The 26,041-nt window shown below is 42.3% G+C and overlaps 3 protein-coding genes across 3 annotated transcripts in view; 2 read left to right on the top strand and 1 right to left on the bottom strand.

Moving 5' to 3' along the window:
• Positions 1-47: 47 nt before the first annotated feature.
• On the bottom strand, positions 48-3,779 carry cnep1r1 (CTD nuclear envelope phosphatase 1 regulatory subunit 1). Its single transcript, XM_035164876.2, has 6 exons — positions 3,689-3,779; positions 2,252-2,323; positions 1,918-1,991; positions 1,315-1,424; positions 511-565; positions 48-412 (listed from the first exon to the last, which is right to left on the bottom strand). Exons 1-6 carry the CDS (start codon positions 3,711-3,713, stop codon positions 371-373), a joined length of 378 nt encoding a protein of 125 aa, XP_035020767.1. The 5' UTR covers positions 3,714-3,779; the 3' UTR covers positions 48-370.
• A 1,681-nt stretch (positions 3,780-5,460) lies between these two features.
• On the top strand, positions 5,461-8,295 carry sdr42e1 (short chain dehydrogenase/reductase family 42E, member 1). Its single transcript, XM_035159700.2, has 3 exons — positions 5,461-5,805; positions 6,194-6,269; positions 6,744-8,295. Exons 2-3 carry the CDS (start codon positions 6,208-6,210, stop codon positions 7,840-7,842), a joined length of 1,161 nt encoding a protein of 386 aa, XP_035015591.2. The 5' UTR covers positions 5,461-5,805; positions 6,194-6,207; the 3' UTR covers positions 7,843-8,295.
• Positions 8,296-9,013: 718 nt separating this feature from the next.
• LOC118111253 (WT1 interacting protein) overlaps positions 9,014-26,041 on the top strand; it is a 30,173-nt gene continuing 13,145 nt past the window's right edge. Inside the window, exons 1-2 of the mRNA XM_035159690.2 lie at positions 9,014-11,179; positions 17,287-17,388. Of these exons, the coding sequence (XP_035015581.1) occupies positions 9,703-11,179; positions 17,287-17,388 (1,579 nt within the window). The 5' untranslated portion in view covers positions 9,014-9,702. The remainder of the gene's footprint in view (positions 11,180-17,286; positions 17,389-26,041) is intronic.

Consider the following 26,041-nt stretch of genomic DNA (forward strand, 5'->3'; position numbering starts at 1 on the left):
ACAGGCATTGGCTTCTCGCCGATTCAACATACAAAAATAACAAGACATTTTCACATCTGGAGAATTTATTTGGTAAATAATTTTAAAAATAGAAACATTTAGATAAAATACACAATTAGCAACAGAAATAAACACATCTGAAATCATCCAGACAGAATAAAATATACCAAAGGTTATGTGAGCAGATCAGCAGCTTCAGTGACGACATGGACACAGCAACACTGTTTAAAGGGCCTATCTGTTCTTTTCTCCTGTCTTTCCCATTTCATTAATCATGATGATGAAACACAGAGGACGCAGGTCACCAAACGATCACTGGATAAGATCCAAGACCCGGTACAGTGTCTGAGCAGCTCACAAAAAACGGTGGTTATTGGATGTTCGGTCGTGGTTTGAGAATAAGTTTCCCCGTCTGTGAAAAAAACAAACAAACAAAAAACACACAAGTAAGACACATTTGAATAATTCCTCCTAAACACAAGCTGTCTGAAATATCACGATGTTACTCACATCATCACAGGACATGTTGTATTCTGCTAAAACTGTCCGACATCGAGCAGCGATACTGATGAGGCAAAGGTTAAAGGTGTTAACCAGTCAATCAAAAACGTGAACAAAATATGAATCAGTTAATTGAAAGAAAAAAATAACTTCCTGTATGAAGATTGTCAAAGTATCAAATCAACTGGCTTCATTCAGAGATTTAAGTCCTGCTTTAAGAGATCCAAGAAGAAAGTATAATTTTTAGCAGCATCAGCAATTAAGAGCTTGACAATGGGGGGGGGGGGAATGAAGAATGCAGTTATCAGCTGTGGGTTGCACACTCAATGAAATAAAAAAGAACTCCCTTTTGCATTTAGCAGGTACGTTCATAAATTTAGAATTATAATTTTAATGGCTGAGTTCAAAACAAAACATGAGGTCTTATCTATATATTTATTTATAATTATTTCAAAGTTATAAAATATACAATCCATGAGTGATTTGAATGACAACAGACTAACTTCACGTGACTCCTACTACATCAAAACAGAGATTCAGGGTGCAACCAAGTAGCAAGGTTAGATAGTAAGAACTCTTTTGGGCATCATTAAATACAAACATTTAATATGACATTTCAGCAGAGATTGAAAATGCCTTTGATTGTCGGGTTAAGATTAATGTATTTGTCTTTGTCTCTTTTCCGAATTCAATGTGACGTTGCAAATGGAGCTGCTGTGATGCAAGAAAAAAGTCAGACTTGTTTCTCAATCATGTATCATCATCATCATCAAAACCTGCTACTTCATATTAACTAAAATGGATAAAGGATACATTGATGGTGCCACAACTCGTTTGTGTATCCCAGCAAAGAAGAGAGCTATGAGAGTGATGCAGCTGATGGTGAAGAAGGGATGATTCCACAGTGATGAAAAGAATGAGACCTGAGGAACAAAGCAACATCAATCCCAGAGTCAATAGCAAAACTTACAGATCTGACTTACAGCAAGCTATGGAAGTCAAACTTAAGTGTATTAGAACATTAAATATATGTATCATTGGGTAACTGAAAAATTTCATAATTGGACAGTATAAGGCAAATTAAATAAATAAAAGGTAAAAGCAAATTAAAAGTAACACACAAAATCAAGGCTGGAAAAACAAATTTTTGTCATAAATCTCAGTATTTGTGTGAGTGTGTCTGTCTATAAAGGGTAATTTCACCCCCCCCCAACTTTGAATTTATCTCTCTCACAAAGGGAAGGACATACGAAAATCCAGAATCTATCATTCACAGTCTCAGTGCTATAATTCACAGGAAATTTCTTTAAAAAAACAACTATCAATTTTCCAGTGGAGCACAATGTATATTGCTGTAATGAGGGAGTTTTCATTTGAAATAACAAAAATACTTGATGCTTGTCCACTAATACATACCTTCTGTGTGTCGGGGTCTATTAACCAGTTCCAAGCCCCAGTAGCCGTACATACAGACACCACTATCAGAATCACTGAAATAACACAGGAGAATGAGATCCAGTACAACAACATGAAATGTGTTTCACCATTCCAACGTATTTAACCAGACAGTTTACCTAGATCTGTTTTTCAATTAACTGCATTTAGAAAATGGTTTCTCACAAATCTTTTCTTTGATACTCATCACACGGCGAATAGAAACGCATAATATATTTTGATAAATAGTGTCCCCATTTGAGCCACCACATGGTCTCTACCATGGTTTTGACAATCACAACCAATTGATACTTACTTCTCCACCTGCCTGTTGCCGGTTGCAAACAGGATACATACTCGGTCAGTCTCCTTTCAAAGGCCTTCAGGTCTGAAACAAAAGAAACAGGAACATCTTCAACAAAATCTTGCAAATCTTTACAGACATGTCCTGCAAGACTTTCTACTAGGGGGCCTGGCAGAGAAAGTCTGCAGAAACTCAAGGCTCTCATTCAGACATTGTTTTTCACACATAGACGTCCTCTGGAGAAGCTGCGAAGGATAGAGTTCAGTGCATGTCTGAAAGCAGCTCAAGAAAATTAGAGTGCATTCTCACAGACATAGTATGTACCTTCATCAAGTTTGTATCTATCTGGCTTCCTAACTCAACCTTGGTCGACTCAACTCTACTGGGATAGAGAAAAGGGGGCTCAGTTACCCTCATCTCTAACCCTCATGCTGGGTTAGAGAAGCCCCAAAATAAGACAATGCATTTTTAATTGAGAGAGAATTGAACAGGGGTGGTATCTCCGGTACCGCACTCAACTGGTTTTCCTCTTACTTGTCTGACAGGTCCTTCACTGTTCAAATCCATAATTATGTGTCTTCATCTGCCCCACTCTATGTGGGGTACCTCAAGTGTCAATCCTTGGCCCTTTTCTGTTTTCTAAACATATACCTCCCGTGGGCCATTGGATTAAACCCTGCAGTGACAATAAAAAAGCCTAACCTTTCATCTTTTCCCATTTAGATTAATGTAACCCTCTGTTCACTTGTATTTCTCATTTGTCTTTAAAGCCTGTCATCACAACATTTGTTGTGCCTTCTCCGTCTGTCTCCAAGAAAATCAGAGTGCATTCTTACAGAGATATGATGTACCTTCCTCAGTTGTTATATATCTAGCTTCTTAACTCAACATTGGGTTCAACGAATACTGAGATGGAGAAAAGTGGACTGTATTATAACACAAACATGTGGTGGACTTGTAAAATATTCCACTGACTTCAATCTATGTACTGGTATACTGGGCTAAAGAGGAAATACATACAATTCTTGATTACAAAATAGACCCAAACCATCAAAGTTCGAATAACAGAATGCACAAGGCATTCAGAGCTATTGTCATGGCGGTGGGATCTAGTTACTTTCCTCTTTACAGTCCAGTGCAGCATCTCCTTATTTGGTGTGTTTAATGTGAAGGTTGCTCTAAAACTCAGTTTGTGTGAGTGGTTAATGCAAGATGTCCAATATGCGGCTGGTAAATACCCAACACGTTTGCTAACGCCTGGAATCTGTTAAGCTAGCAAACATGCTAAGTGCCGAATGGGGAGCCGCTAAACAGCGGTGCAGCTAAGTTTGTGACCGCACCTTGGCGCGTTTGTTTAGAGTCATTTTAGTGTCTAGAGCCGCGACGCTAAAACAAACCGGTGGTTAATTCAAAATGAGAATATTAAAGTTGCTGTCTGTATTTAGTTACCTTCGGCCTGTTCCAAGGAATTCATGTCTGCTTCTCCCTGCAGCCTGAGCCGCTGCTTCCGCTCGGCTGAAGGACAGGCAACACTGACCAATCCTCATTGGCTGTGTGGTAGATTCTAATGTGATTGGACCTGAACTAAATAGTGGGCGGTACAAAGAGCCTAGTCCCCGCTCCCTATTGGCTGACTAGCTGTGTTGGGTTCAGAGAGTGCGGGTGGCGCTGTTGCTATAGGTGACAGTCAGAGACAAATGAAAAGCAAATATCGAATGTAAAAAGATGAAATTGCATCTACAAATGTACATTAAAAAAATCTGACAGGTGAGTTTCAACTGAAAACATTCAGCTGAACTGTTGATGTGGACGTATGTATTCAGATGGGAGATTTAGTCATGATTGTTTCAGTTTCATCCAATGCCTGTATGGTCATTGCACAGTGCACAACGAAATTAAGTGTTCCAGTAACATTACTCACAGACACACAGACACATAACAGTCTAAGGAATAAATATATGAAAACAAACAATACATATTATTAAACATTGGGTATTAAAACGTATATAATATCTTTAGAGAGAGAGTATATTTACAGCTATATTACACATATTGTTATGTCATTTTATGTTAATGTTGTGTAAATAATAATTCTATAATGACAATTGGAAATTGAAAAATACTTAACATAGGAGGAATAATAATTCATTAGAGTTCGGTAACTGCCTATATATATATATATTTAAATAATGTATCACTCAAGGCGCCAGGGAGAAGCAGTAGATCGTCCTAGATTTATTTTTGATTCGCAATATTCCTTGCACAATTCCTGGATTGACAACTACCAAGTCTCTGTAAGTCACCTCCAACACCCACATCCCCATTATTTATGAAATGATAGACCCCCGTTGCATCATGTTGGTCCTTTCCAAAGAGGAGCTCCAGGGGCTCAAGTATTTGATGAAAGAACCCAAGGCCTGAATCTACTATGTTTCCATCAATGATAGCCTTGTTCAAGAGATGACTTTCAAACATGGTAAAGTCATTGACAGAAGTAAGGAAAACTCTGGCGGCCAACATTAAAGTGTTGTAACACTTTTCTCTCAACCCCCAGCCTAAGGTCAAGTCAACATAATGCTTTTTCCTACCAATTTGAATGACCTTTAATACCAGTTTTAGAAAAGCTAACAGTCATCAATCTTGTACTTGACCCACTATTACCAACAAAAAACCACAAATCTATCAGTTCCAATCTGGCGTCGTCTGCATCACATTTGTGCATCAAATATGCTCCACAGAATTTACATTGAATATTCTAAAATGAAATCAAATATCATTAAAAAAAAACATTGGGTGGATGCAAGCCATATGTTAATCTCAAAATGTTACTGTCAAAAATTATATGAAACCTTTTTATTGAGTTTAGAAAACATTTATTTTTGCCTTGCAGTTGCTGTCTTTCACCAGTAGTGCAAGAAACGTTACAATATCACAGACATATACTACTACACATCATAAACATGGATATTTGCCCTCTCGTCTGTATTTAAGTTGTATAGTCGTCTTCATTGTGTGCTCCGTTCTATGTGGAGACTTTATATGACCTACTATTGTTGTAAGATTAATACTTATACAATAATAAAAATAGATATTCTTCAAAAAAGGCTGCACGATCACTGATCGGCACAACAGCGCAGGCAGGGCCCGCCAATGTAGCGTTTGTAAGATTACAACTTCCGATTAGTGCTTTCAAAGTAAAATATCACTGACGAGACATTTCTGAGAAAGTAGATGTGTTTTTTTTTTGCTATTTCACCATTTTTTAAATAACTGTCTGTATATTATGTATATAACAGTATGACTTTTCACCTAAAATCGCTGTCGCCATGAGTTAATTGCGATATTGTACATTTAATTATGAAGGCTTCACTTCCTGTTTTCCTCTGCCTCGTTGTGTGTTAGCTTTTCCAGACGCGTCCATTTTTTTAGTACATGTTTTGCGTAATTTACGTAACAAACAGCACGTAGAGCTCCGAACGAGGAAGTGGACACCGGCTCTGAAGTAGAGGTTTGAAGAAGCGGCATTCTACAGATATTCTTCTCGTTTGCTACCAACACGTGCACAGGTTGGTACTACTTAGGGTTAGCATTTAGCATTTGTGCTAAGTGCAGTCTGCGCATGTCAGAGTTGAAGAGCCTGTGAATGTGTTGAATAAAGCTTAAAGGAGAATATAAGTGTACGTACGTAGTGTTATAATAATAATAATAATAATAATAATAATAATAATAATAATGTTGTAATGCATAATGTTTTCAGCTGATTCCTCTCAACGTTTAGTGAGTGAAGTTCAAGGTTAGATAACTTGCCTCAGGTGGAAGGTTAGGTAACGAGTTTACATCATAATGCTTTTAGTCTATATTCTGGTTTGTAAGTGGAGCGTTTTCATATTTATGAGAACACTGTGTTCTTGCGTGTTTACCTAACTTTTCATTGTTTTTCTATTCATTTCACAGATTGTCCTCCTGCGATGGAAAACCCACGCACAGACACTTTTTTGATAACTGGAGGTTGTGGTTATTTTGGTCATCGGTAAGAACTATGTCCTATTGTTTATTACTCCGAGCAAAAAAAAACATTGCACATGCTGTGTCAGTAACCCTCCTGGTTTCTGAGTCGTGTGTGCTGTCATGCTGCTTCACCACCACCAGGTGGCGCGGTCTCATCGGTTATTTCAGTCACACTGGCTCTGTGACGACCACAGAGCTGAGGCACATTGGAAAGTAGAAATTCAGTCGTATTTTTGGTCAGAAAATTTAAATGCATATTTCATCACTTGTTTTTTTCCCTACGATCTGGTGTTAACTACAACTTCATTTAAAAACTTTTATATAAGTAAATACATATGAGTCAAACAAAATAAAACTGTATATATATACATTATGTCAAAAATAATGCAAACAACATAAATATAAAGAAGAGAAAAGACAAGAATGAGGGCGGAAACAGTTTCTAGAAGACTATGGTTCATTATTGCAAAATTGACTTTTTTTTCAATCTCTGCAGCCTGGCGCTCTCCCTGCATAAAAAAGGTGCCCGAGTCGTTCTGTTCGACACTGTGCCTCCAACCCAGGAAGTGCCAGAGGACGTTGTGTTTGTGCAAGGTGACATACGTGACTATGCTCAAGTGGAGAGGGCCGTGGCCGGTGTGGACTGTGTGTTCCACATCGCGTCCTATGGCATGTCTGGCAGGGAGCAGCTGAACCGCCATCTGATTGAGGCAGTGAACGTCCAGGGTACGCAGAACGTCCTGAAGGCTTGCGTCGAGCACAGAGTGTCAAGGCTGATTTACACCAGCACCTTCAACGTGGTGTTCGGAGGCCAAGTGATAGAGAATGGTGACGAAAGCCTCCCGTATCTACCGCTCCACCTTCACCCTGACCACTACTCCAGAACAAAGTCCCTGGCAGAGATGGCTGTGCTGAAGGCGAATGGCACCGCGATGCAGGGCGGCCCGGGGGTGCTGAGAACTTGCGCCCTGCGTCCAGCGGGCATCTACGGGCCTGGGGAGCAGAGGCACCTCCCCAGGATAGTTGGCTACATAGAGAAGGGGATCTTCAGGTTTGTTTACGGTGAACCCAGCAGCCTGGTGGAGTTTGTCCACGTGGACAACCTGGTGTCAGCGCACGAGCTGGCTGCGGATGCGCTGACCTTGGAGAAGCAGCACCGCTCTGCTGGCCAGGCCTACTTCATCTCAGATGGCAGGCCTGTCAATAACTTTGAATTCTTCAGGCCTCTGGTGGAGGGCCTGGGATATCCCTTCCCCAAACTACGTTTACCCTTCTCTCTTATTTACTTTTTTGCCTTTCTCACAGAAATGATTCACCACCTTGTCGGCCCCTTCTATAACTTTCAGCCACTGCTGACGCGCACAGAGGTGTATAAAACTGGTGTGACGCACTATTTCAGCATGGCCAAAGCTAAAGCCGAGCTGAGCTACGAACCCCAGGAGCAAAACCTGGACGAAGCCGTGCAGTGGTTCAGGTGCAGAGGTCACGGGAAAAAATCTCACAACTCCACACTCGGTCGATTTCTACTCAACATCCTGATTGCTGTTGCCTTTGCTGCTATTGCTCTCTCTTTTCTTCCAGTCGTTGGCAGTTGATGAGAAGCTAAAGCAAAAACATAATTTTCCACAAACGTACTGTATTAAGACTGGTTCATAAATAATGTAGATTGTTTACATGTATTCATAAGTCAATATACATGTGCACATCTAACATCACAGTGCTCATTACCGACAGGTGCTTCAGACAAAGAAGGCAGCCATCTAAGACCAAGTCAACAAAAGGAAGAAGTTTCTCAGGATTAAAATGTTTTTTTGAGAACATTTCCATGTGATATTGTAAGACCCAAACATTTTGAATATAATTGTATTTACCAAAACATCTTTGATGTGTGCATGTTTGCTAATTGCTACCTCTGTTTTTCCACAACTGTTACCTCATGAAAATAAATCTGTCGAGTGCAAAAATGGACAATTACTGAATACAAACAAGTGTTTAATTTAATTACAAGAACAAAATCAAAACTGTATGAATAAAACATTACAACTTAATTGAGTTTGTTTGATTTCTGAACTCGTTCTGGATATGTTGTCATACATTTTTGGATAATGACAAAAATATTTTTCCGAATCAAGAATTAGTGTGTGTTCCAGGTATTACCCATGTTGTGGGGACTTAAATCTGTTAACATAGTCACATTATGGGAATTCTTCCTTCTGGGGTCACAAAACCGGTCTCCGTTGTATAAATCCTTACATTCTAAGGTGAAAACATGTTTTAAGTTCAGGGTTAAGGTTGGGTTTCAGCAAGTAGTGGCTGTGGTTAAAATTAGACTTTAACAAATCATTATATGTCCTCTGTAGTCATGGAAACGCCTGTGTGTGCTTGATAGATATAAAAAAGCGTAAAGACTCGATAAACTTTGAGTTGCGTCATTTATAATGTTTCCAACATATCTACTCAGGCATATTATTACGAACTCAAAGTAACAATTCACGAGACAAACCATCACGTAAAAACATTTGTTTAAATTAAACGTTTTATATTCACCTCAATTTCTCTTATTCAAGCAAATATAACCTTAAAATAATCATTCAAGGATTTATTTGATACTGAAATATCTTTTAAACTCTATTGACTGGACACTCCTCGCATTCTTTGGTGGACCTGAGAATATGTTTTATCATTCGATCTTTATAGAAAGTGTGTATAAACTTGGGTTTCGGCCGTGTGCTGCATGTAAGCAGCCCACTGCAGTAGTGTGCTGGTGGTGTAGCTGGAGTCGGACCAGGTGAGGCGTGCTTTGTGTGGTATGTGAGTCTGCCCGGGATGAATGCAGACGTCCCCTTCTCTCTAAACTCTCCTCTTTTCAGGCCGGCAGCCCCTTGCTGAGTTGGTCGCAATCATTGTTTCTCTGCAGCATTAACCACATTCCACAGAGGCGTAGCGCATCCCGTCTACATCCCCGCATTCCTTTTACGCGAACGAGTCCCCGCAGTAAAACGCCGTTTATTTCACATTTCCCTCCGCTTGCTGAGCTCGGACTTACACATTAGTGATATTCGCAGCGTAGCAGATTATCCGGGGCAGTTTAATTCACAGAGGAGAGGCGGGAAGAGAAATGTAGAGGAAAAACCAACAAGGGGAAATTCCTCCGCGCAGCGCGCCATTGACTGTAAAGACCTTTCAACTTAACAAAAACTGAAGTTGACAAACGTTTCCCTGTCGGCTGCAACTGTGAGAAAGAGTTTGTGTTATTTGCGCGGAGCGGGGCAGAGCAGGAGGAGCCGATGCGGGACTCGGTGGAGGTTTGCGGGTGTACGTCGGTGTGTTTAGTGTGAATGAGAGACGGCAGCACCGCGGCGTTTTGTTTTGATTTCCATGTGAAACGCAATTAGTGCTCCGCCGCGCTGCTCGGAGCGGAGCGACACCGAGAGTGAACTTGTTTCTGCCTCAACATGGAGCACTACCAGGAGGAGCTGGGGCTCCGGATGGACGACCTGTCCCTGTACGAAGCCTACAAAGACGGGATGTACAACTCCAGGAGAGACTTGGTGATTAACCCCGACTTGGACTTCTCGGCTCCGGCGCTAGCGGAGCACAAAAGTGCGCCGATGAATGGCAGCTCTGTGCTCCACCAGCAGCATCACACGGTGGAGAATTTCACGCCTGGAAATAAAGTGTACAACGCGGCTCCGGTGAGACCCGTCAGCTGCAACCGGGCCGTACCGGTGGATTTCTGCGCCCCGCAGAGAGACGCGGGCTACACCGAGGAGGGCTGCTGCACCAAATCCGAGGTGGCTCTGCCCTGCTACACCGGCGCTGCCGAGCGGCACCGGAGGTACTCTCTGGAGGTGCAGGGCCACAGGTACAGCACCGGCTCCGCCTTCGACGGCGTGCCGCTCAACAAACCGGTGGCTCTCCCCGGCAACAGGTGCAACAGCGTCTGCATCAGCAGCAGCCACGACGGGAGGTACAACGCCACCAGCCCTCGGTCCAGCCTGGCGTCCTCTCTGTCCTCTCAGGAGCAGAGCAAGCATGCCAGCCCGAGGTCCAGCATCAGCAGCCCGCGTACGAGTCTGGTGGTGCCGGGTCAGGACAGGTACACGAGCCCCAGGTCTAGTTTGGTGCACTGCGAGGGCAGCAGCGTGCTCAGCCCCAGATCCAGCTATGCAAGCACCGCCAGCGACACGAGTAAGCACTCCAGCCCCCGGGCCAGCCTCAACAGCTGTGACTGCTGCAGCAAGCCCAGCAGCAACCGCACCAGCGGCATCAGCATGGGCTACGACCAGAGACACGCCAGCCCCAGGTCGAGCACGGCCAGCCAGTACTCCTTCACCACCAGCCCGAGGTCCAGCTACTCCGATTCACGGTACGGGCCCGTGGTCAACCACGATCTGGAGGGGGCGATCCTCCATGCAGCGCCGCTGGCGAGTCCCCGCTCCAGCATCTGCAGCCAGGACGGGAGCGCCAGACCGGGGACCACCGCTAACTGCGTGGTCAGCCCCCGCTCCAGCATCTCCAGCCACAGCTCCAGAAGTTCCCGCAGCTCCAGGGGTTCTATGAGCACCTACCCGGACCTGCAGCTGCCCTCACCCAGGTCGTCGATGCTGGGGAGCGGATTACACGAAGACACGCTGCTGCAGGAGTTCGGAGACTCCAACGGGATCCAGAACCGCCTCCACCTGCAGGGACTCTCGGCGGTGCCCGAGCCCCAGCTGCAGGCGGCAGGAACCCCGGAGATGACCGCAGGGTCGCAGTCGTTTAGTTACGGGGTGTCCACAAAGGCAACTTCCTCGGGCCAGAGGTTTAAGTTACCTTACCAGGTGACCCCCAGCCGAGAGAGCGGGCCGAGCCAGGCGGAGAGGCGGCTGGAGGCGCTCACCTTGGAGCTGGAGAAGGAGTTAGAGATGCACATGAAAAAGGAATACTTTGGTATGTAATGACAACTGCTGGCTTGTTTGCAAATACACCTGAGGGTCTTTTTACAACTAGTTGCTAGGCATAATCTGAAAAAAACACTGAAAACTTTGCCAATTCATTACACAAATGAGCCTCTGTAGGTCTGAGAGATGATTTAGGAAATGATTTCACAAAAACCCCCAAACCCAAATGCCAAAGATTTGATTGAGATGCTCACACACTTCTTTCATAAACCGTTGGTGCCTGATTGACTTTAATTTGGTCAAAACAGCTCAGCAGGTCAGTCAAACCAATAGTTTTCATCTGGCACAAAGTTTCACCTCAAGTGCCTGAAGTGTAAGGCACTGCTGCTCTGGCTCTGACTCCTTCCCTTACACTGTCTATGAACACATCAGCCCTCAGGTATCTGGGAGATCAGTGCAGGGTCTCCTTCGCAGAACAAAAAAACTTCTGCTGAAGGCTTTGGTTCTTCACTGACAGACAGAGCAAGTTTCAAGTCCAAAATAATGGTCCAAATTAAAGTTTCCAGCTGAAAAGAGCAGCATTTCCCTTTATTGCTTCATTGAATCCCACTGAGTATGAATAATTCTCTGTAGCACCAACTGATAAAACATGTAGTAGTATTAGTCACGTTAAATGTCACACCTAACCTTCTCTGTATTACAAACACAGACATGCTGAAACTGGAAGTCGAAGAAATGGTTTGAGAGTATTTATAGGTTTGTCGTGTGTGTGCGAGGTCTATTTGCAACATGCGAATGAGCTGCGTTTCCCACTAACCGGTCCCCCTTTGGCAGATGAGAGTGGCTTTGCAGGGCAATACTAATTTCTGTCTTGGCACAGCTAAAAATTTGCACAGCGCTGCACCTCGCTGAATGGAACCCTCTGTTCTGCCAGAGCAGACACCCAGAGCGGCGGCATGGTGTGGGCTTGTTGGAAATACAGTTGTCCTCTGGAGCATGGGGTAAAAAAGACTGTGGTCAAGTACAGTTTGATGAGTTACAGCAGGGATGTGAATCTCACACTGGGGGCCGCCCAAAATGAAAATGTTTGTCGTTATGGGATCTGAAAGGCATTTTGGAATGAAAGCATGTGTTGGCTGAACTACTGACTTCCTCTTTTATTTAGGCTTTTCTTTAAAAGATTTTCCTCTAAGAATTGGACTTTGTGGTGTGGTTTATTGTGATAAGGGAGTTTGAGACCAAATATGTTTGCAGCAGCAGCTCCAGAGAGGCCACTGAGGAAGTCGCCGTCCACCTTTTTTGAATCGGCAGCCCGACAAATGGCCGAGGCCAGAGAACAGTGGCTTGTTTTATAGCCGGTGCACTTGCTCGGAGTGAGGCTGAGACAGCTGTAGATTTGTTCCAGAGGAGCAGGTGAGAGAGAGGAGGGAGGATGGAAGACAGGAGGGAAAGAAGAGAAAAGGGGGGGTGGGAAGGGGTGATGGAGAAAGAAGCAAGATGGGTGGAAGTGGGGATGGAGAGAGAGAAAGGGACGGGAGGGAGAGGGAAGAATGCAGTCAGACGCTCCTCTCACACACACACACACACACACACACACACACACACACACACACACACACACACACACACACACACACACACACACACACACCGAGCCCCAATAGAGACAGCTCTGTTTCCGTAGCGACAGTGGAGAAATTGATCGCCAGGGCTTTTTCTTGAGGGGTGGGCAGTGTCCCATACTGCCCGGCTCTGCCCCGCTCCGCTCTGCCAGCCGGCCGGCCCTTGTGTGGGCTCTGTTTGTTGTGGTGGCGAAGGACGGAGCTGTGAATCAACAGCTGGCCCGATACAGGCCCTGGAATTGAAGTGGCAGAGTAGTGAGGCCCACCCCACCCCCTTGTAGTCCCCCTCCTCATCACCACCACCCCCACCACCCTGCCCTGACTCCCCCGCGAAGCCCTTCATTAACCAGCCAGTGGGGAGCGGGGGCAACACCAGACACTTGGCACACGATCTTGGCTGGCGGGCCAGACATAGTTGGTGGGGGTCAAGTCTGATCACCTGCCCAGAATTATAATGGCAGTAGTCATGCACATGCCTGACGCACGCACACACACACACACACATGCTGACTTGTGGACAGCGGCACACTGGCCCGCTCTGCAGCGTCCTCTTGACTCTGTATATTCTGTGCATGCACACGACTGACCTCAGATTAGATCTATAATATTTAAGTCTCACTGTTAAGCACACATAATCTGGTGTGTGAAGGACCCCTCTCGTGAAATGATGACGTATTTTCAGGCTCTGATGCTGGAGAGTCTGACTCTCATTTATTATTTTGTCCTTGAGGGATACATGGAACTGCAGGGCTTGAATCACTTCTGCAAGACGTGCATAGGTTTTAAATTATTTGGCAACATTTGGATTGACATACTTGCAATGTTCATTTCATCTCTCTATAAATTCCACCCTCTTGTTTGTTTGTTTGATTGACGGTGCTCACGTACCCTGCTCATATCTCCAGGGGCTGGTTTGATATTGAGCCGTAAAGGGTCAAAGTCACACTGAGTGGTCAGTAGAGCTTTGTGAATCAGGCTGTGCAAACCTTTTTACAACTCACAGCACGTCCTGGGTCGTGTTCAGTGAGCTTGGAGGCACAATGTCAAGTGTGTTTGGAAAACACAAGTATTTTCATGCTATGGCAGCATCATATCAGAAAGATCAGATTAAGATCCAACAATCCTGCTTCTAAAAACCAAACAGGACTTAATCTCAACAACAGGGTTGGATTTCCAAAGGTAAAAGAATTTAAGCGCATCCACCCAAGTGATGCTGGTTTACTTTTAACTCCAGGGAAGACACAATACCCTGTCCTGACCACATGGACATGTTATGAAATCTACACATAAGAGATTCAACATCCTGTTTTAAATGAATACCAGAGATTTTCTTGCTGTCCTGTAAAATTATGATAACCACATCCTCACTCATAAGAGCCTTAGGGACTTTAAGCATGTGTGGAAATCATTACAAATCACATTTGGACTCTTGTGACCATTTATCCCCATTTACAGTTGTTTTCAGTGGTTTTCTCATGACAAAGAGAAAATTCCATGGAGATGAAATGAATCTTGCTGTATAGATTTTTTTTTTTAAATAAGCGCAGTATAGTTTCAACCAGAGTGAATAGTATATCGATACAGCTGTATAAATAAATCATACGTTTTCAGTGTAGCCGTTGGGTAGAGAGTCAAAGCCAGGGAGCTATGTGAGTAACAGCACTGCCATAAATCAATTATTTCAAAAGAAATACAAAATAAGAGCTAAGAAGGGAGGGAGAGTTTAAAAAGAATTTAAACAATACCACTTGAAAACAGCAATTAAAGTAGGTCTTGACCCATATGGGCTTTTGGGAGCAGATGCCAATACAATATTAGGGAGTAAAGAAATGTCAGATACAGATTTATCAGCCATTTATATACAAACAAATGGTAATGATTCCTAAGATGTTGCAATCAAACCCATATGGTAAAGAAATGTAGTCGAGGCTAGATATTTTACAGTTAAAACAATAACTATAAATATAACTAGGTTTAGGATTAACCCCTAACCCTAACCCAATTATAACCAAATAAATACAACTTTAATTCTTTCTAATGATTTTATGTAAAATGTAAACATAAATGTACACATTATCTGCATCGTTTATTCTGTAAATGTAGGTGTGGATCATAAGGGGGCTGTTGGGCCTTTGCAGAGATATGTGCTCTCATGTCATTCTAGTTTTTTATAAAAAGGCTAAAAGATGGTGTTTTTTTATTTACTGTCTCCTAGAGTCTATTTATTATGAATGAGAAAAGCATGGTCTACCTACACTCAACCAGAGTGAGTCTCCTGAGGAATAATGTTTTCTACTATAAGAATGAATCTGCAGAGGTAAATGATTCATTCATTGTTGACAGCTTCAGTCAGGTGGCTTCCTGCTCCCTGTTAGAGACCCTGTTTTAAAGCCTTATTGGCCACAGGAACCTATGTGCTTTTTTCCTCCCTTTGTTTGCCATCATCGACTTTTATTTTGGCAAAACTGTTTAACCCACTTATGATCATTTAAAGTTTACTTGTTCATTCTTATCTCCCGTTGCGCTCTGTTATCTTTGTTAAGTGCAGTCACAGGTTCAGGTTATAGCAGGAAATGCCAATATTTAACTTTGATTCAGACTAATTCATTTGTACAAATACGTCTGGTTTAAAGGGAAGACATGTAACCTTCGGATGGTTTTCCTGTACCCTTGTGCGTTATCTGTTCTTTTACAATGTCACAGTTTGCGCCCGGACGTGTTTATGAAAGGGAAATTATTGCCTCAGATAGCCATGGAATTCCACGGTTGCGTCACAGAAAGAAGTGTATCCTTGTCCTGGATCTCTCCTGAGACGTGTCTATTTTACATACAAGTAAAATGTTATAATGTCTCTGTGGGAGGAGGTGGGGGGGGGGTGTTAGTGTGCAGCTCTCATGTTGGGATCTTGTGAGATCTTGTGTCCTGTGGGCACTGTGACCCTGGACTCACCCCACCAAGGCTTTGACCCTGCACTCCCTCAGGAATGTGACCCCAGTGGAGGTCGTCGTGTGCACAAGAGTTTGGAGATTGTTGGTCTGCTGCTTCTGCTGCTTTCAGATACTCTTTAGCCACTGTTTGTGTAGTTGGTTAGTTCAGGCTTATATACTCATGTACCTGTGGATCTCTGAGTCAGTCTGTGCATCACTCATATTGGGACTGTTGCAATCGGATGGTTGTTTCACTTCCTGGGACAAACTATCAAAGTAAATTGTATTAAAAATAACCCTTCCATGACAACTTCTGTTCTCCTTTAGCAACAGAGGTAAACCTCCAGTAACACAAATGAAACTGTCCCCTGTCCTGCATGCTCCACTGTACATTACTTATTTGGGTGAGGAACATTGATGTAAGGGTGGGAGCAGTTATTACTTTCACCATTATCTGATTACACTGGTGGGTTTTTATGTATGTTGCCAGCACTTGAGTTAAACAGTTAATTAGTGTAATGTGACAGAGAAAGTCTGGAATTTTAAATAATCAGAATAAATAATAATATACAGACTTTTTTGAGGCTTCTCAAACTCTTCTTAGTTGATGATGAGGAAGTGTGGACTTGTGACCTCAGTATTTCTGAAATCATTGTAATCACCCTAAGTATAAAAGAATAGATGGTGGAAATGTCATCTTTCTCATCTGTAAATGCTCTTGTTGATTTATATAACCTAGTCAAGTCAAACCTGATTACCTGCAAAGACCATGTCCTCTAAAAGTCAAGTCAGACGTTGCCGTAACAAGGAAACTAAGTGTTTGGAAGAACACGGTCTGCCCTTCCTGACAATCCCTGCACATCCGTAATAATCAGCTTTCCTGAAGTAGGCTGCCCTCAAACAGTATGATGTAATGCATGGAAATGACACAAGTTAAGTTTGCACAATAGAAATCATTAAGAGTTATCTCTTAGTCTGCTTCATGCTTTATGTTTGAGACAGTTTGGTCTCAACTTGCTTTGACATCTTTTAGTTTCATAGTGATTTTGGTTTTCAAATGGCATCAGAAGACACAGAGAGAACAATGGATGAAATCTGCCTGTGGAAATACAGTAGTGATGATATTTGTTACTTCATCTTTTTCAGATTTAATTTGAGTGTTGCATAATTAAAGGAATGCACACAGGCTTTGGCAGAGTTTGGGGTTTGTTTTTGATCAGCTTTCCAGCAAAGCTCTGACAAAGCCTGCAGCATGTCCAGCGATTGTTTGATTCTTATGGGGCACACAAGTACTGTAGCAAACATCTCTTCACTGAATCGCTAGTTAAATATTCCCACCATCTCAAACAGGTTCTAACATTCGGCGTAAAGCAGAAGCAGATCAGTGCTCACAGAAGGTTCTTTGCTTTGGAGTCAAAGATTCAAACGATATAAAACCTTACAAAGACAAAGCCATTTGAACGGTTTAAAGTTCAAATGGCTTGGACCGCAGGATGTGTAAGAGGCTGGTTTTAGTGAGTGAGTGTTAGTGAGTATCTTTACTAACTAGACCTTAACTAACTGTCCGTGTGTGTGTGTTTGTGTGTGTGTGTGTGTGTGTGTAACAGGTATCTGTATCAAATGTGGGAAGGGTGTGTATGGAGCCAGCCAAGCGTGCCAGGCCATGGGGAACCTGTATCACACAAACTGCTTCACCTGCTGCTCCTGTGGTAAGTACGACTCCATATATATGAAATAATAGGAGAAATTGTTATAGATGTTGCCATACCCTTTTTTCCCTTCTCGATACTGATTCCAATACCTGGACTTTGTATCAGCCGATCCCAGTGCATTTACAAAAATAACAACTTAGATATAACATATTTCAACAGCTTTATGTTACTAACCCTTGTTGTATTGCCTGACTCAGGTTAAATCCTTTGAAAAACAAATGCATACAGTGAATAAAAGCCATAGAACTTCCTTTATGATTTAGTTTTACAATCATAATTATAAAAGAACAAAAATAAAGAGATCAAGGAATACACAATAGTGAACTCAACCAGTTTGTCGTTGTTTCCAAAGTTTGCTGCTGCACATCGTTGCCTTGGTGAACTCCTTGTGCTCTTTCATGTGATGGTTATTAAAATGCTTTTATGAGATTGCTCATGTTGTTATTGGCGACACTAGTGACAACCGGCAAAGTCGTCTATAACTGCTGAAATTTCGCTACACTACTGGAAATAACTTCTTCTCTGCCGCTCTAAAAATAATATTTGTCAGTGGCAGTACAGCGTAACTGCTGTTTTTGAGCAGCAAAGAAGAAGGGATTTCCGGGCAAAGAAAATTACAATTTTATCTTAACCAGTACACTTTTAAGACAGTGTATCATAGATTTGCCAACTCGCCGATTAAACAACCTGTTCGGTAGCTTTGTGGGCAATTCTGATGCCTGTGTTGATATCTGAACATCTCTAAAAAGAGTTTTATTGTCTTGTCTCTAACTGTGGCCTCACGAGTACAGCAGCAATGTGTGTTGCTGCCTTTGTTGGATTGTAGCATCAGTCATTCATCACTGTGTTTTATACTCGGAGCTGCTTTCTATATTTAGCTTGATCAGACCTACAATGTTAATGGCCTCTCAGAATGATCTTTCCAGTTCACTGCCTGCCAATAAATCACCAAAACACATTCGATGCTCTATATTTGCAGTTTCAGAGAAATAGAAAGCCCTGGCTTCATCCATCCATTTTTAGCCTGAAAATCAAAGCAATTTGTTAATTTGCTTCAGTTGACTTCATGTTCTGTAAGTTAGGGTTAGGGTTGTTCATGTGCTGAATTATGTAGCTTTGGATCTATAAAATTCAAACCAGTGACTCACTTTGATGTTATGAAGTTATGATGGTTCTCAGGTTAGTTCTGTGGTTATATAGAGTGTCTTTTTTCTGTTATGTCTAAGTGGATTTATGTGCATTGATTCCTAATGGACATTGGAGATAATGGTGCTTAGAAAGAGCATAGTACACTGATTCTAAACGTAATAAGTGTAACATGTCTGTGTGGTCAGATGCAGAGTGGGAGTGATTTTATTCAATTTGTGGCAATGGCTCAATCCCTTGATTCTTTAGCCCTCATGCCTGTTCCATCAGTGAATGGGATGTGACAGAGGAGCACTGTGTATATATATATATATATATATAATATATACATATACAGTATGTAAGCACTGTATTCACAGAATTGGTGAATGTGACTTGTCGTGCAAAGCATTTTGCCTAGTTGTTAAAGACTAGAGAATCACTTTATAAATGCATTCAATTTGCTGCTATGGACTGTGCCTCACCACTGTTGACTGTATGAATATATGCATGTATGTTTGAATATGTATTAATGTGGCAACTAATAACTAACTTGCTGCTTTTGAACACTGACATGTAGCACTCGTGCTTCATCTCATGTGGTCGGAGGTTTCGACAGTGGTTGCTGTGAGCCGTTAACGTTGTTCATAAAAAGTGAGGACAAATGGTCATTAAGACTTGTTAGTTTGTAATTTAACTTAATACAACCTATACAGATGTTTCAATGTCTTCCACAATAATCACACTTTTTAAAAAAAAAAATGATGCCTCTTTATTTATTTCTGATTGGTTGACCATTCATTTGCTAAGACGAAAAATTGGAAGGAGCTGCTCCATTGACACCAACGGCGTATCTGAAGGCAGATACCTGCTTGCATTGTGTGTGTATGTGTGTATGTACTTGTATTTATATATTTGTTTGGACCATGGCATAGCATAGACCCTAGGGAGTGAGGCCATTTTGGCCAGTCCTCCCTTTTTCAATGGGCTGTTTCAGGGCTAGGTTTAGGTTAGGGTAAGGATGAGGCATTTAGTTGTGCTGGTTAAGGTTAGGATAAGTGGCTAGGGAATGCATTACGAGTGTCTCATTAAGATACAAGTACAAGAGTGTGTGTGTCTGTTTTCCCACAATATGGCAAAACAGAACAAAAACAAACCGTTGCTGTCTGGTTATTTGATTTAAACTGAAAACACTATAGCCCTGGATTTGTTTACCTTTTCAGGATTGTTGACTTGCCTTGATACCGGGCGAATTAACTCTGCACTGTGCACCCTCTGCACTTGGTGATAATGTAAATATAATATGCATTGATACCGCTTCAGGGTCAATTCTTAATGTAAACATTAATGTTTTGATAATGCAGGTTAGAAGGTTCCTTGTACATTTTACCTCATTAGTTCTCTGAGGATCGCTGAGAATATTGGTATTTGAACTGAAACATCCCCAACTGAATCCATATTGGATCAAACAAATTCTGGACCTGGTAAATCTGTCTGCAGCTTTCTGTGTCTTTCATACACACTTGCTCTTGGCTTCAACCGCCGCTGTCTCTGCTGAAATAGTCATTAGCTTCACCAGCTTTCGGTCTCAGGTGGCGTTATAGTCTGGATCAAAACATCTTCTGCTTATAAAAAGTTGTAGAATAACAGGGTAACTCAGTTATTTGGAGCAGGAACAAGCTAATAATGCCACCAAGAAGAAAAATGCTGACACTATTTGGTCTTTAAAACTGTAATTAAATCTGTTCCTCAGCTCTAAGTACAGTATAGATAGTGTGTGTGTGTTGGTGTGGGTGTGTGTGGGTGTGTGTGCCCGTGTGTGTGTGTTTTTTGGACGTCCCTGTCACCTGACTCCAGCCCTCCTCTCCTGTTTCCCAGGGAAACAAGAGGAAGATATCGGGAGAAAGCTTTTTAGCCAGGTTGCCTCCATTCATATGTGCACTATGCATGGATACTGATCCTCCACTCCACCCACCCGGGCTCTGGAAGAACTGCCTATAATTTACATGTAACCAAAGCCACATACTTTCCGATTTATTGTGTGTCTGAAGAAAGAGGGGCCAGATGCTGAGTGTCCAGTTGCTGAAGTTGCGGGGTTTGCTGTGGAAAAGTCACCTCTGACCTGGTTAAAGGTGGAACTGCTGTTCCTGAAGGGTTAATTATGTTTTGAGGGTTTAAGCAAAACTAAACACTGTGACTATGCAAATCAGATCTGCATGATTATTTCCTCCAAACACTGAGGCTACGTTTTCATTTAAAGAGCGAATCAACTCTGCTACGGAAACACCCGGCGTCCACACTACACTGGAGTTTTAGAGCCGTTAAAACTGAGAAGTTTAGAAACGCTGCTGGCCCTGTTTTAGTAGCAGTGGCGTACTTCCACCTCCCATTCACTTTCAATCTGTGTGAGCGAGGGGCAAATAAAACATTCGCTTACTGTGGCTAAATCAAATCGCAGCGTGGCTTCTCGTGGAGTTCAAATTTGATGAACATTGACCCACGATATTCACATTTGCGTATGTGTGACCATGCCCTTAGGCAGGAAGGGAAATGGAGATGTTTAGAAATGATGACATAGATACTCGCAACCACTTGCTTATTGAGTCTTTTCGGTCACAATGTAGCATTTGCTGATTTGTCAGGCTCCTATCACATGACCCCTTTCTGGAAGAAAACAACCTGCATTAGCCTCGGCTGCCACTTTAGATCACAACATGGATTATCAATTACAAGCGTTGAGTAGCCTGTTGTCTTTGCAAACAGCTGTTGTGCTGTTAAATTCTGCATTTTACAATGATACAAAAGCTTACATGCATAGAAGACAATTATTATTGGAGCAAATGGACACACGCATGCCCAGTGTAGTGACTGGACACGTGATATGTGTTTTCAGGCGTGTTAGTATGGATGGGGAAATAAACTGATACAGAGCCAAAATGCTTGCGTGGACAAAGATCGATTTAGTTTGAAAACGGCTTTTTCAAACTATGAAGTATAGCTGTAGCCTACAAATACGCTCAAAGAATGAATGGATTACTTACAGGGGGTATTTACATCATTAGAATATTTAATGTGGGACTTCAGTACTCCACAGCTGGCTCCTGAGAGGATTACTGTTGTGTATATTTGAGAAATCAGGTCTACAATTAGTTGAGTCATTTTCTGTGCTCGGAGTAAACCGTCGTTGATGGCTTCACAAGCCGCCTCGCCTCTCGAGATGGTTTATTGTTACTGTAAACTCTTCGATGTATCATTTGACCTCGTGTGAATGGAAATGTTTGCTTTTAAGCACTGTTTTGTAGCCCTCTGAGAAGTTTAGTTTCAATGTGCCTGCACTTGTCATAACACAATCTAGTGATTTATCAGGAGATACGTTCGTATGTCCCGGTTTGTTTATTTATTTATTTATTTTTTTTGCTGTATTCCCTCTGTGCCATTGAGTTGGGGTCCTCCTGGAGTCTGGAGCTCCAGAAAGAGGCAGTGAGTTTGCTGAGACATTGCTCGCTGGTAGCCTTGGGCTTTGTTTAACCATGCATAATTGAGCCCTCCTCTTGGCTTACTCCCATGGTTGCACCCTTTTTTCATGAAATGGCCAAGAATGCAAACTACCCCCTCCACTTCAGCCGGGCCTTCCCTGGAGGACCTCAATCAGACAGTCACAAAGTGTACCAGACCTGCTTATCAGAGGGGGCAGGCCTGGCATGGGCTCACACTAAAGCAGCACATGCTTGGAGAAGTGCGTGCATATGTACACAGACACACATGCTTCATACACAAATCTATGCACCTTTAGGATTTAAGGCTGATTTTAAGAATTTGAATATTTCCATTTCTGGATTGTACAGAAATTGTGCAGTGGCATAAAAGTTAAATAAGTGCAGAGCGACTCTAACGCCTCTCACCGCGATTTCTGAAGTGCCATTGAAACAAGGCATTTGTGTCGCTCTGCATCCGAACCTGTAGGGGAAGGAGCTCCACTTTCCCCAATTTTGCTGGTGAATTTATTTCCCCACATAATTGCACGTTAGCTGCAGAGAATATATATTTTCTGTATGACTGTCACGCAGGATCTCGATAAATGAGCATCCCTTAAAACAAAAAAACTAAACACACGGCTTTGGGCTGGATGAGCAGACTGTCAACCACACAAGCTGATGACTCATTTCTTGCTTCCAGTAATCCAGACAGCCTCTGAAAGCACAGGCAGAAGCAGAGATCTCAGAGGCTTGAATTTCTCAAATCATTCAGCACCACCCGTTGCACCTGGCAGCCAGTGGCAATGAGAAAGCTGAAAAAGAAAAAGAGGGAACGTTCAGTTCTTTGTGTTCCTGCAGTCATACACTATGTTTACATGCACACTAATTATAGCAGTCCTATTAGAAGTAACTGGATCATGATACAAATAGGGAGATACGTTTTGACTGTATAATGTTGATATTAGATTGTTTACAATGGCTGTATATGAAACATGTTGTTATAATAGTGAGTATCTTGTGAGACCCAACCAAGCTATCTCATTATCCGGTGGTCAGTGAGGCGATAGCCAGCAAGCCTTTAGCAGCGTTGTATTTTTAGCACCTTTTTTAACCTTTCGGGTTTCATTGTGCTTGTGGCCCTGTAGTTGAATTCCTCTTCTTTTAATTAGTAATGGACAGACCGGCTGCTGTGACAAATGTTGTATCTAAAATCTGCTGCCTAGATCTTTACTAGGTAGGAGAAAAATTGTCAAAAACAGATGATTATAACAAGAGGACAACATTTATTAGAGGTGTGTGTGTGTGTGTGTGTGTGTGTGTGTGTGTGTGTGTGTGTGTGTGTGTGTGTGTGTGTGTGTGTGTGTGTGTGTGTGTGTGTGTGTGTGTGTGTGTGTGTGTGTGTGTGTGTGTGTGTGTGTGTGTGTGTGTGTGTCGTATGATTTAAAGCTATGGTTGGTAATCCTGGAATAGCCAGCAAGAGCAGGCTACGCTTAAAAAGAAAACTGCAAGCGATACATGCCACCCTCTCACTTCAGCCATTTCATCAAAACTGCTCACTTCCGTGGCTCGCTCGCTTGTTTTTGTCAAATATGTATAACAAGATGCCAGAGTTAATTAGACGACTGTTAACAAGTATGTGTGTGTCAGTGTCTATCTACCTTGTTGGACAAGTTGAGTGTGAGTGCATTATTGTGGCTGTTCTGTGGAGGTACACTGCACAGGGCATGGCAGACATGGAGGTACGTTTGTGCACTTGAATGTGTACATTCCACCTGTACACCTCACCATTATGCCTCTGTGTTGGTTTGCTCTGTGGAAATGTTATCCTGCACTTTCCGCTGCATTACAAATCTGTCAGTCCACCTCCTTGTGAACATAATATGGACAAATAATATGGTGACTGAAACGAGGCTGACACAAACCATAGTTTTTAATCTTCTCAAAATTTTGGAAAGCATTCAAATTCATCAGCAGAAATTTCACAGCTCATTTATTTCCACATCTCAAACGTGCAAGGTGAGAAAATAAACCAAGATTCACAGACTAGAAGATATTATTAAATTTACCAGTGGGAACTACATCTCTCTCACACATGCACACACATACACACGCATCCCTCCTTTCCGCATTTCTGCTTCTTCTGCACAGTTGATGACATGTCAGCCTCTGCAATTCCTGTCACTCTTATACCAGCCTTTCCCTTATAGCTGTACTTTTCACCACAGAAAATCACTGTCAGGCACCAGAAACCTTTGCAGAAACTCAGTGCTTTTCCACTGCAGGGACCAGGGTATAAATTAAGTTCTGGGGATAGTAGTAATGAAAGCACAGGAACCTTTGGGGTGGGGATTGATGCCCTATTGGTCGAGTACTGTTAACAATGTTTTATTTCAGCTGGCCAATCTGCAGTAGCTCATACAATCTGTCTCCTCACTTTAAGTCTAGTATTTCAGGAGTTTTTAGAATATGTTTCTTCACCAGTGCTTGACTCTTTCGGATCAACACCTGCAAGATTTGTTTCTCCTCCATGTTAACTGTTGTTGTTGTGTTGCTCAATTATACACAGCATCTTTATTGTTGTCTTCTTCATTACTGTCTCCTGGTGGACTTGGGTGGAACAGTTTGTTGTTCATATGTCAGCATGCTACTTTGCTTTACCTCCCAGTCTGCAGTCCTGCAGAAACCTTTTAATTCCTTGAAAAAAGGTTCCTGGGACTAAAACTTCAAGTTTGTTTCGGTTGAAATGCAGCTTTTGTGGTTGCACCATTAAAAGTCTCCTCCTCCCTTCGTCTGTCATTGCCCACTGGTCACACTCTGCTCCCTTCAGAAAGAGTTAACATCTTGCCAAATATCTTTTTTGAAAACAATTTCTGAAGTATTTTCTCCCCCGACCCACACCTACGGTAAGCCACAGATTTCATGTTTGAGGATGTGTTGAGTCCTATGTTTAGTCACAATAATCAAGTTGTAAAAACCAACTGTCAAGCTCAGGGAAGCCACCTCCTCAAAGAGGAACAGTTATCACATGTTGAAACACACCAACAGGCATATGACCAATAGGAAGTTGACAAATACAGGGAATGTGACCTGATCTGACCCAACTTTTGTCACAGCATTTGCCAAGGGGATTTAGATGTTGCAAAGGTAAGGCATTGTTTATGTTTACAAAGTCCCAGTAAATCAGTGTTTGGAATGTGTCATGGGTCCAATATTTTATTCTCCATGGTCCATATGTAGTCAAACATGTTCACATTTAGGTGGATAGGTGAAAACACAACCTTCGTCATATTGCTTTACTCCAACTGTCCCTCACTTGAGAAGGATATGATGCCGCAGGTTCAACATAGGTAATTGATAAATACTGGACATGAAGTTTACATCACATTGACACGTCCACCATGTGTTTGAAATGTCATTTACATGCCCACTCGCTCGCATGGCCTCACTCTGACATTTTCCGGATATTTTATCGGGGGACTCAGACATTTGCATTCTCACAATGTGCAGACCTCAGTGCATGTCTGAAAGCTTTACATTAACTTGAGCCCATCCTCAACTCAAATCTTAGTTGTTTATAGCTAAGTGCCAAGTTTCTGGTGCATCAAGTGTAATATCATTAACCCATGTAACTTAACAGCAAATACAATAGAAGTTTAAGACTGGAAAAGGGTAAAAAAAAAACTAAACAAAACCTTGACACCAGAAAATGGGAACAAGTCCTACTTTAATAACTTAGTTGTCAGAGTCAGCTGCTATAATGAATGGTTAGGGTTAGGGCAGGTGAAAAGCTATATTTCATATCAGAAACCATGGAACAGTCGACATGTCCCACATGATCCAAAGCAGGAGGAAGGACGGGCTTAAACAGACCCTAACAGTGCATGAAGATACGCAGCCCCCTCATTCATTTCTTTGGAAGTGCTGCATTGAAATTGTTTGGCTCTAAAATGTGAAATTAAACTCAGTGGTGGAGTGTCTTCCTCCTGACAGCGTTTGATGGCTACCCGAAAACGTTGCTGGTTTAATCAGGCAAACAAGCTTGTTTCAGT

Source organism: Hippoglossus stenolepis, chromosome 1 (genome assembly GCF_022539355.2).
Source record: "Hippoglossus stenolepis isolate QCI-W04-F060 chromosome 1, HSTE1.2, whole genome shotgun sequence".
Taxonomy (NCBI): domain Eukaryota; kingdom Metazoa; phylum Chordata; class Actinopteri; order Pleuronectiformes; family Pleuronectidae; genus Hippoglossus; species Hippoglossus stenolepis.

Bases quoted from the DNA above. Each gene is read 5' to 3' on its own strand.
- sdr42e1 (XM_035159700.2), top strand. From the start codon at position 6,208: ATGGAAAACCCACGCACAGACACTTTTTTGATAACTGGAGGTTGTGGT. The intron at 6,270-6,743 runs GTAAGAACTATG...CAATCTCTGCAG, and splicing joins TGTGGTTATTTTGGTCATCG to CCTGGCGCTCTCCCTGCATA.
- cnep1r1 (XM_035164876.2), bottom strand. From the start codon at position 3,713: ATGAATTCCTTGGAACAGGCCGAAG. The intron at 2,324-3,688 runs GTAACTAAATAC...CTTTTGTTTCAG, and splicing joins TTCCTTGGAACAGGCCGAAG to ACCTGAAGGCCTTTGAAAGG. The intron at 413-510 runs GTGAGTAACATC...TTTTTTTCACAG, and splicing joins ACAACATGTCCTGTGATGAT to ACGGGGAAACTTATTCTCAA.